The sequence below is a fragment of the Gigantopelta aegis genome, chromosome 4 (genome assembly GCF_016097555.1).
Source record: "Gigantopelta aegis isolate Gae_Host chromosome 4, Gae_host_genome, whole genome shotgun sequence".
NCBI lineage: Eukaryota > Metazoa > Mollusca > Gastropoda > Neomphalida > Peltospiridae > Gigantopelta > Gigantopelta aegis.
Window position 1 is genome coordinate 112,795,216 of NC_054702.1, and position 11,368 is coordinate 112,806,583.

The following is an 11,368-nucleotide window of genomic DNA, read 5'->3' on the forward strand; positions in this document are numbered from 1 at the left end:
GAAAATGAAATCACTTGAAAATTAAATTACTAAGCTTTAGTGATGAAAGAGATTTTCCTTTCCAAATTTCAAGTTATAATTGTTTGCTGGCTTATCAATATTTCATTTATTAAAATGACTACAATATAATGCATCATTCATTATCAGCCTGATGGTTTGTAATAATTACAGAACGTTTACTTTCAGGTCATTACCCGAGTATCAGCTTCATTCCCAACCATAACACGACGTGAATATTTAGACAACTGTTTCAGTTCAATGGCACCGTTATTGGTGGGTATGCAATACAGTAGCTATAATTATTGATAATATGCAGAGGTATTCCCTAGTGATGTATAGGTAGTCAGTAACACACCAGAGAAACATCCTCTTGCAGTATCCCCATGGTTAGGACTTCTAGAAATTAGCACATGGCTTTGTTTTAATATTTTATGTTTAACTGCCCCTTAAGCGTGTTGCTATTTAGAAATAAATGATGTACAATTGTTATATTCCGTGGCTTAGCCAGGGACGTTTGTGGGTGCGTTTTTGGAAAAAGTGGATCTTTATTCATAATAATCAGAATTAAAGTTTGTATCTAATTGGATTTAATATAAAATAATTAGTGTATTGTTTATCTCACATGGGTGTATACGATCTCCAACTACACAGTATCTATATACTGAACTAAACCTGTTACTTACAATCACAGATATCCACTTTGATTTAAAACAATGAAATCGCCATTTTACAAATACTAGTATATAGACGAAAACGTCTCAGAACGATAAAATGCATGGCTACAGATACAAAAATAAAACAAAATTTAACACTGTCACCAACTACATTGCACACAGGCGTACGGGCTTCCATTTGTAGGGGGCCAGGCCGTTTTCCCCCACAAACAAAACATAAATGCCCGAATCTGGATGACAACATATTAGCATTACTGTCAAACAGCTATATAGGGTTGCAAACGAATCACTACACGTTTGTACATAGATTTTGCAGGTAAAATGATGGAACAAACGTGGTAAAAATGTCTCAGGTTAGCACATTTTTCCCGAATATCTGTATCAGTTTTGCCCGAATTTGATGATTTGCTTTAGCACTTGGGGGGAGGGTCAGTTGCCTCCCCCGCCCCCTGTCTCATACGCTTAGTATGTTGTGCTCAGTTGTTTTGTATTTATAACCTATACAATCTGTCTTCGATTAGATCAAATAAAGTCCTAGTGGATAGGACAAATAATTAATATATTTTTGAAACCCTTTCCACCATTCACTGATTGTTCGTGGTCTATTCCTGTACAATCTTGTACAATGGAAATTCAACACCTAAGTTCACAATTGTGCGTTTCGCGTGTTTGCTATACTAGTCTAGATAGTACACACGATATGATCAGAAAATCCCGTAGAGATCGATAAAGCCGCAGCAAAAATGAAAATAAGATCTGACCAATCCGGAGAAGAGTTTTAAATTGAATCTGTCGATGCATGCACCGTTAGATTACACGTTTTGTGTCTCCTCTTTTCATGTGCCGGGATTATCCCACCCGCCCGTATCTCAAAGGGAATGTGCGAAACGAAAACAAAGTTCCACTCGAGATCCGACCCACTGGCGGCCCATACAATGACTAATATTAACTCACTATGAATAAACACGCAGTGAAATGATCGAGAAAGGAAACCCGTGTCGCCCAGTGTCGTTTAATCTGCGGTTAAGTCGAAGGTGCAGTGGTTGTTGGTATGCCCCAGTGACAAATGTCAGGTAGTCGATCTTTAATACACTCTCACTGCACACCTACAACGGAGATAGTCGATATATAATATAGTGACACGTCATTTACCTTCAGTGTGGAGGACGTGCTACAGTTTTAGTCGGTCAGTTCAGTTTAGGTTTAAGTATAATAGTGACACTGATAATTAAGGAATAAACTTTCCGTTTCCATTTAAAAACTAAACGCGTTAATTGTTTGTGTAAAGGAAAGAAGATACCATACCGGAAATTGTTCACAGTTGAAATAGCTGTCTGTTCAAGGAATAGGCATGAAATTGTAAACAGTTGTTTTCTCTAATTGTATGTAAGGAATAACAGTGTCAAAACAGACGTTTTTCTTCTAAACTGAATGTAAGGAATAACAGACAGCTATAAAACATGTTTTCTCTACACTGGATGTAAGGAATAACAGACAGCTATAAAACATCTGTTTTCTCTACACTGGATGTAAGGAGTAACAAACATCTATAAAACATCTCTTTTCTCTACACTGGGTGTAAGAAGTAACAGACAACTATAAAACATCTGTTTAACCTACATTGAATGTAAGTAGTAACAGAAAGCTGTAAAACATCTGTTTTCTCTACACTGGATGCAAGGCGTAACAGAAAGCTATAAAACATCTGTTTTCTCCACACTGGATGTAAGGAGTAACAGACAGCTATAAAACATCTGTTTTCTCCACACTACATGTAAGGAGTAAGAGACAGCTATAAAACATCTGTTTTCTCTACACTGGATGTAAGGAGTAACAGACAGCTATAAAACATCTGTTTTCTCTACACTGGATGTAAGGAGTAACAGACAGCTCTAAAGCGGCTGTTTTCTCTACACTGGATGTATTAAGGAGTAGGAGAATTGCGTTACCCAGCTGCAGACTGACGTAAGGAATATAACAGAGGCAGTTATTTAGAAAGCAGATGTTTTCAGGTAAAACCGAATCTGTTTACGTTATGTATTAAAATGTCATAATATGTTATATTTGGATGATCAAACATTGATCTATAGAAACGTTTTGTAAATATTAATTATAAGCAAATACCGTCTGTGTTAATTATAAGCAAACCTCGTCTTGGGACTGGTGCGTGTGCATGTGTGTGTGTGTGTGTGTGTGCGTGTGTGTGCGCGCGTGTGGGTGTGTGTGCCCGTGTTTGTGAGTTTGTGTATTTAGTAGTGAATTGAATTTTGGCGGGGAGGTGGAGTATTTTTTTAGAATGCTTCTGTTTCTAGTTACACGAGACTTAAAAATTTGGCATGCAAAATATTTGTTTCTTACACGTTAACTATATTATGTACAGTTGATGCGTGTTTCCTTTGACATAAATGTGTACGTTATCTGTTGCTAAGCCGTTTTGTGTATGCGTGTGTTTGTATGAGCGTGTGAATGCCTGCATGCGTGCGCACACGCTAGTTCTACCACATAATAATAGGAAACACGGAAATATTGGGGAAACTGTAGCTTTTCGTGTTGGTCGACATTTTGTTTTTAAATATGGCCTTGTATATTATAAATGATTAATATTGTTAGTGTCGAAGAAAGCTATTAAAACAAAATATGTTATGCAAGCACTCATCCAAGACTATGCATAGTTGAAATTTTGTTGTTAAAAAGCATCGCAAGCCCCCCACCACCACCCCTCAAAAAGAAAGAAAACAATTTAACATGGCATGTTATTAATTAGCTGATGCGTTGTGTAACGCTTTTTGTCTTGTAGTTGTGGGGGTATATATAAAAACAATACGGCAGTAAGAAGTGTTTTATATACATTTTACATACACAGGACAAGTTCTTATTTTCTAAGTTGTCTTGTGAGTGGCAGTCCTCTCACGGGTGGTGCAGGATGAAGGAAATGTTTTATTTAACGACGCACTCAACACATTTTATTTACGGATATATGGCGTCGGATGTGCAGGATGAATGAACCCTTCTTTTACGAATCTCCTATGGAAGTGGCGATCCTCCTAAGGACGATCACCTGATCGTAGATCATGGAAGCAATTACGCCTAACATCCTTTCGACTCTACCTTGTGCAGAAATACGATTTTGATAATGGAATAATGTTTTGTCGTTTAGCTTTAAAGTACAAGTTGTCTCGCACTGGGTGATAAATGTAGCTGATACTGTCTTGCTGACGATTGCTTACGTTTATTCCCCAACCAGTTTCCCAAGACTGGTATATCAAAATCTCTGGTATGTGCTGGGGTTTTCTGGGGAAAAGTGTATGTGAACGATCTCTTGCTGCTTGTTGGTGGGATCAACATCAGCGGATTTGTTTTTCTCTAGACCACGTGTTGAAATAACCATATTAGATACTACATAGCCGTTTTGCAAAAAGCGATCAAGGGTCGTTAACGGTGTTATGTCAGAGTTCCAATAATGTAGGTTCTCGCCAAAAATATTTATTAAATTTTGTTTTGACACATGAAGTTTATACAGTTATATGCCTATAAACAATTACGACCAAATAATTCCATTTACTAGTAGAAAAATATGTATTTTAGACGGGAATCTTGAGAGTGTGTCACACGCTTTAACTAGTAACGTCACTGTTTTATGAGTACACATTGAACATACTAAGTTTACCAAGAATGTTTTGCAATCACCTGACACAAGAAACAAAGATAGTGGCCATGCTATATTTAGCCACAAATTATTTGGGGAAACACCCCCTCCACCCCCCCCCCCCCACCCCCCACCCCCTCCTTTGTCGTCCAGTTGCGTGGGATCAATCAATTCGTAGTCATTTATCACAAATAAATGTAAAAAAAGTTTTTTCCATAATTCATTGCAGACTACTGACAAATAAACAAAAATGGTGGCCATGCTATATTTAGCCACAGATTATTCGGGAAACCCCTCTTGTCGTCCAGTACAAGACTTTTGAAAATTATTATTCTTGAGTTAATTATGGAAAAATTATGCGTGGAATCGATTAATGTGTAGTTATTTATTACAAATAAATGTGAAAATAACTCAATATTATTTTAACTTGGACATAGGACCTTTAAGCAAATATTTCTTTCCTTACTGTATGACATATATTCTTTCGTCTAGAAAGTAGGCATATGTGTTTACTGAACAAGTCGTGTTTGTCCGAACTGATCATTGTTTATTTTTAAGTAAAGGCTATCGAGTATTTGGTGCCCTTACGATACACACAGACAGCTTATAGACCGTTGCAAATATTGGCTCGCTTTCTTTCACTGGAAACCAGTTCTGTTTATCAAGTGCGTTTCGCCTGACAAATAACCAGTTTATTTATTGTTTACATATCACTTCACAGAATCAGTGGTAATGAAAGTCTGTAACTGGAGTGAATAGGAGACGCGAGGGGCGAGTTTAGTGGCGATTGTCGACGCGAAATCACTGGACTAATGTGACATGTAAGAACGTTTTAATCAGATCCAACACGGCCACCCGAGCAGACGGCAGGCTGGACGCTAACAATCCATATCCCGAATACGGCGTCAACACCGGAAACTAATAGAAGGACTTTTCTACAGAGCCATTCTTAAGCAATGAAAAGTCGAAGCAAGAATATGTACAAGAATAACTGGCCCGTTAAATTGTATTTCTGTCTATAAGTAAACAATATCTGTTTCCATGGAGCTAGCCAGTAGGCCTACCTGTTCACAAGTAAACATTATCAGAGTCTGTCCAAGGGTAAACATTGTCCGTTTCCATACTGCCAGCAATTGCTAGATCAGGGGTAAACATTTGTTTCCATAGTACCGGGGGTTTTGGAGGGTTTTTTGTCGGTGGACACATTTGTTTCTATAATACCGTCTCGTTTTTGTGGACAGGTAAATAATTGTTTCTATAATACCGTCTCGTTCTTGTGGACAGGTAAATAATTGTTTCCATAATACCGTCTCGTTCTTGTGGACAGGTAAATAATTGTTTCCATAATACCGTTTCGTGGCTGTCTTCAGGTAAACATTTGTTTACATAGTACAGTTTCTTGTCTGTGAACAGGTATACATTTGTTTCATAATACCGTCTCGTGTTTGTGTACAGGCAAACAATTGGTTCCATAGTACCGTTTCGTGTCTGTCTACAGGTAAACATTTGTTTACATAGTGCCGCCTCATGCCTGCCTGTAGGTAAACATAATATCTTGTTTGTTTCGCAACCAGAATGATGAAACCATGTTTGATCTTGCTTAACATCTTTACTAATAAATCGTTCAGGAACTTCTTTAAGTTGCAACTTGACATGTCGACGGGTTTTTTTCAACTGATTAACAGACAACATTCAGAGACCATTGCATACAACCCCTTTTCATCAACTGTGGAAATAATTTATTGAAATATTGTTCCCATATTTAACTTTATATAGTCGCCATCTTTCTTCTTTTAGACGACTTATTCATGTGGGGTCATTCACAATGCTCGTTCTACAGTTTCGTTTCTGCAACCCATTTAGGTAATGTCTTTTTGGATTTGTTTGGGAGTCACATCTGTCAGAAGAATATCACCAGGTCCACTGCTGGACAGCCGTAGGAAAGAGAGTTTTCTGTGAACGAGGTTCGCTACTATTGTGTTGAGACTGATATAGATGTATGGACGGACGGACGGTCGTATGGCAATCTTAATAAAAAATTTTTAAAAAAACTAAGCGTTTACAAAAGCTCAGAACATTGTTACCATACGTAAAAATAATATTCGATCTTTCAAAACCTTCTCCTGTGTTTATAGTGTAGTGAGATAAGTGTATATAGTGGAATTTAATCCTAGTTGTAGGATATGCTGTATCAGACCCTATTTGGATTTCTCTGTCACACAATTTTATCGTAACAGATAAGCATAAATATAATGATGCCTATCTTGATATGAGTCTATTGAATGTTTTAAAGCTGTTAAACAGAGCTGGAAAAAATAATGTCGATTTTCTTTTATTACACGGAACAATGTCTATGCATGTTCATTTAATATTTTATTCATTACCGGAAAAGGGCATACGTGTATTCACAGCAAGAGCACAGCTTATGGTGTTATGTATATTCAACAATACCTGGAATCCACTGCATAAAAATAATTCCACTAACGTCATTCTGTTACCTGTTAGTGATATTCTCAAATAACAGGGCGACAAATGTCTCCTGTACTCTTATACACTGAATTCCACAGTATTGCACAATACGTCTGACTGAAATATATTGTTTCTTGCTTAGACAAACCATTTCTGATCATCTGTTGTAATTGGATTTAAAGCCTGTGTTTATAGAGGTTCTAATTTACTCGTCACAGTTTGGTGTTGATGGGAGTTTAGTAGATATCTTTTAGAAATAATTGATGAAACTGGGAGTTTAGTAGATATTTTTTAGAAATAATTGATGAAACTGGGAGTTTAGTAGATATCTTTTAGAAATAATTGATGAAACGGGGGATTTAGTAGATATCTTTTAGAACTAGTTGATAAAACTGGGAGTTTAGTAAGTATATGTTAGAACTAGATTATGTGGAATTGTCAGGATGTTTGTAAATTCAGAATAGACCAACATATCGCGAATTTTAGAATTGACTCGTTTCCTTTCGGAATCCCGGACGAACCGGTAGGTGATTATACACGCAGAGAGATATCTACACGTGGAGAAACTGCTGTTTGAAGAAAGAAAATAAGCTTTAGCCAAACCGTGTACAATGTGGTGTAGTAGAAAACCACGTATTTTAAAATCCTGTTATTTAGGTTAAAACAAAAACAACAAAATCAAAACCAGGATGAAGGAAAATTCTATTAACGTGCCCATATCAGCTAAAGATTCAGGCACGTCCATTCTGGGCACAAGTTTTGGTTTTCACCAGATCTCCTGTCCAGGACAGAAAAAACCCATAACAAAAACAAAGACACACACAAACAAATAATAATGTTAAATTAAAGAGAACTATATTAGTATTCGCTTTTCTTTGGTTATTCAGTCTACACAATCTACACACAGTACTGACTGGCGGCGAAACTCGACACTAAACTCAAACAGGTGGTCTATCTTAGAACTGTAGAGTAACACGACGTTGAATACCCGGTCCATTTAGAGTTAGCATGCAACAGGTTGGCGTTTCTAAGTGGGTAGTATTTAAGGAAATAAACGACTCGCATTCATCGGTAAGGACAATGTTAGACCTAGTCGTGTTTACGCTTGGTTATAATACCTACAGATCATATCTCTCACTGTCGGTTATATTTTTATAACATGAGGTCAATGTCTTTCTAATATTGCTTAAGTGACGCCAAGTTTTAATTCAAGATTTTTGTCTACCTTGATGTTTAGTATAGTGTGTACTTTACCTTTATGCCAAGTTTGTAAAAGTGTATTAGATTTTAGGAAAGAAATGTTTTATTTAACGACGCACTCAACACATTGTTTTTACGGTTATATAGCGTCGGACATATATATATATATATATATATATATATTGAGAGGGGAAATTCGCTGTCGCCACTTCATGGGCTACTCTTTTCGATTAGCAACATATCTTTTATATACACCATCCGACAGACAGGACAGTACATACTACGGCATCGTTACACCAGTTATGGAGCACTGGCTGGAACGTAGATTTTAGATGCTGCCCAAATGATTTTTGTTTCTTTTTCTTTTCTTTCAATTTGTATGCTAATATCGATGTTATTTTTTCTCATACGTTTATTTCGGGTTGTTTCCATTGCAAACACACTGTAGTTACAATAATAAGAGTTATTTTAGTCTCTTGTGAAACTACTGAGCAATTGATAACATCGCGAGTTTTCTTTCGGCTTTTCTTATCGATATTTCAACCAGGCTGTTGTAATTGGGTTCAATCCGTCGCAATATTAATAATCCTATAAAGTCTTTGATTTGCGTGAACAACAGGGCCAATAAGACGAAACATCAGAAAGATATTTATCGAGACGGATGAAGAAGAAGGGGACGGGAATATTTTGTTTTGGTACTTGTTTTATGACACTCCAGCAATTTGTTAATTATCAGTTAGGATGAACGGGTTGAAGAAAACATCTTTTGGTACTATTTATGCGCAATTTATACGTTTTTATTAGCATGTTTTACACTGCTATTGAGGCCACATTTTCCTACCTTGATTTTTAATTTCTACAATTTTACTTCTGGAGTAACAATCAATTAAAAATGCAACCATGTTATTTGTTCGATATTCTGATAATCCATGTTTCCTGATACAAAAGCTACTTTTTAAAGACACGTTCTTTACTTATTTTACAGATATCTAAGCCTTGGATATTTGCTGCAACCGGTAACAATCACACGCAGGAGCCACATCACGTAAGAGGTCCGTTAAACTGGATTACAGCAGCACAACGTAACGTATTACTATAACACGGAGGGGTGAAGAGGTCCGTTAAACTGGATTACAGCAGCACAACGTAACGTATTACTATAACACGGAGGGGTGAAGAGGTCCGTTAAACTGGATTACAGCAGCACAACGTAACGTATTACTATAACACGGAGGGGTGAAGAGGTCCGTTAAACTGGATTACAGCAGCACAACGTAACGTATTACTATAACACGGAGGGGTGAAGAGGTCCGTTAAACTGGATTACATCAGCACAACGTAACGTATTACTATAACACGGAGGGGTGAAGAGGTCCGTTAAACTGGATTACAGCCGTACAACGTAACGTATTACTATAACACGGAGGGGTGAAGAGGTCCGTTAAACTGGATTACAGCAGCACAACGCAACGTATTACTATAACACGGAGGGGTGAAGAGGTCTGTTAAACTGGACTACAGCAGTACAACGTAATGTATTACTATAACACAGATGCAGCACAACGTAACGTATTACTATAACACGGAGGGGTGAAGAGGTCCGTTAAACTGGATTACAGCAGCACTACGTAACGTATTACTATAACACGGAGGGGTGAAGGGATCCGTTAAACTGGACTACATCAGCACAACGTAACGTATTACTATAACACGGAGGGGTGAAGAGGTCCGTTAAACTGGACTACAGCAGCACAACGTAACGTATTACTATAACACGGAGGGGTGAAGAGGTCCGTTAAACTGGATTACAGCCGTACAACGTAACGTATTACTATAACATGGAGGGGTGAAGAGGTCTGTTAAACTGGATTACAGCCGCACAACGTAACGTATTACTATAACACGGAGGGGTGAAGAGGTCTGTTAAGCTGGACTACAGCCGCACAACGTAACATCTGCCGATGGAGGAGCCACATCACGTAAAGAGGTCCGTCAGGATGGACTACAGCCTGACGTACCGGGGTAACGAGGAACTGGACGACATCCTGGAGACTCAGCTGGGCACGCTGCACCAGGAGCAGCACAAGGTGGAGCGGAACAAGTGTCAGGAGATCGAGGAGGCCAGGAGAGAGGCCGAGCAGTTCGAGACGCTCAAGGAGATCATCAACAACAGGTCTGTAGACGCGGTCGACCTGTACAACAGTTTCTGTAAACAGTCGACGTCTGGTGACGACAACGAGCAAGGTCCCTACAGATCTAAAGAGGTCAGTAAGACTCTGAAGCGCATTCAGAAGGAGCGCGACAAGTTCAGCGCTAAGAACCTCTTCAACGTGACGATCCCTCGACTCAGAAGGTCGTCCAGCGTGTTCCAGGCTTCCGTAGACGGGGAGAACTGGACAGGACGTCGGGCAGCGTCTGCCACGGTTCAATCCTCAGCTCCGGCTGCTGAACCGAAAACTCAAAGAGTGAATCATTCCACAGACTACACCCCCCACTCGCCCGTCTTGTCGCATGTGCCTGGCCCGCGCCCCGTGTCCGTTCCGGCGAGGTGTCTTCGCTCCGAGAGCTCGTCTGGTCGCTATAGCGGTAGTGCTGGATTGGCGAGGTCTCGGAAACAGCTGCGAGAGATGAGCGAGTTGGAACAGTTTTATTCCCGGCCCCCAGTGATGACGGCGTGGGAGGTGAGGCAGCACCTGCTGTATTCGCTGATGGAGGACAACAAACGGCTTCAAACCAGAGTGAACTCGTTTGTGGAGGAACTCAGAAACTTTAACAAGAGACAGAAACAGCCGAAATATTATACATGACAGTTTACTTGTGCTCGTTCTAACACCTTATGTAGCTTACTGTTTCATTTTACAGAAGCAGTACAAGGTAAATATATGAATACATAGACGTCGGAAGATCCCACCATCTGGGATGGCCAGTAATATAATAATTCGCCTTCCATCGGTGTGTGTGTGTGGGGGGGGGGGGGGGGGGGGGGGGGGGGGGGGTAATGCCTATCTTCCGACGGCGACAACTACAAATCATTTAAATAATATATATGTGTCTAAAAGTAAAAGTATAGCAAATAGCATCTCACTCATCGGGTCAAAGTTAAAAGTGTGCTTAACTGTAAATAGTGAATTAAATACTGCCACGCCTGCCATTGTGGCATGATTTGTTGTCATAAAGTGTTAATTCATACGGCCAATACACTTCTGTCATTTAATGTCAACTAGTATCAGTGAACTTGATACGTCTGCGGGGCGCCACAGAAATTAGAATGACAGTTCTAGCGTGCAACCGTGCAACTAAGACAGAGGCATCCCGGTATATCAAAAACTAGCAGCATACCCCTCCCCTATTTTATAAACTTTAATGGTGAGGGTTTGTA

The 11,368-nt window shown here is 39.1% G+C and overlaps 1 protein-coding gene across 1 annotated transcript; it reads left to right on the forward strand.

Annotated features, from left to right (window-relative positions):
- The first annotated feature begins 1,777 nt into the window (after positions 1–1,777).
- Positions 1,778–10,954, forward strand: LOC121371814. Its single transcript, XM_041497984.1, has 2 exons — positions 1,778–2,686; positions 8,975–10,954. Exon 2 carries the CDS (start codon positions 9,951–9,953, stop codon positions 10,794–10,796), a length of 846 nt encoding a protein of 281 aa, XP_041353918.1. The 5' UTR covers positions 1,778–2,686; positions 8,975–9,950; the 3' UTR covers positions 10,797–10,954.
- Positions 10,955–11,368: the final 414 nt, after the last annotated feature.

Bases quoted from the DNA above. Each gene is read 5' to 3' on its own strand.
- LOC121371814 (XM_041497984.1), top strand. From the start codon at position 9,951: ATGGAGGAGCCACATCACGTAAAGAGGTCCGTCAGGATGGACTACAGC.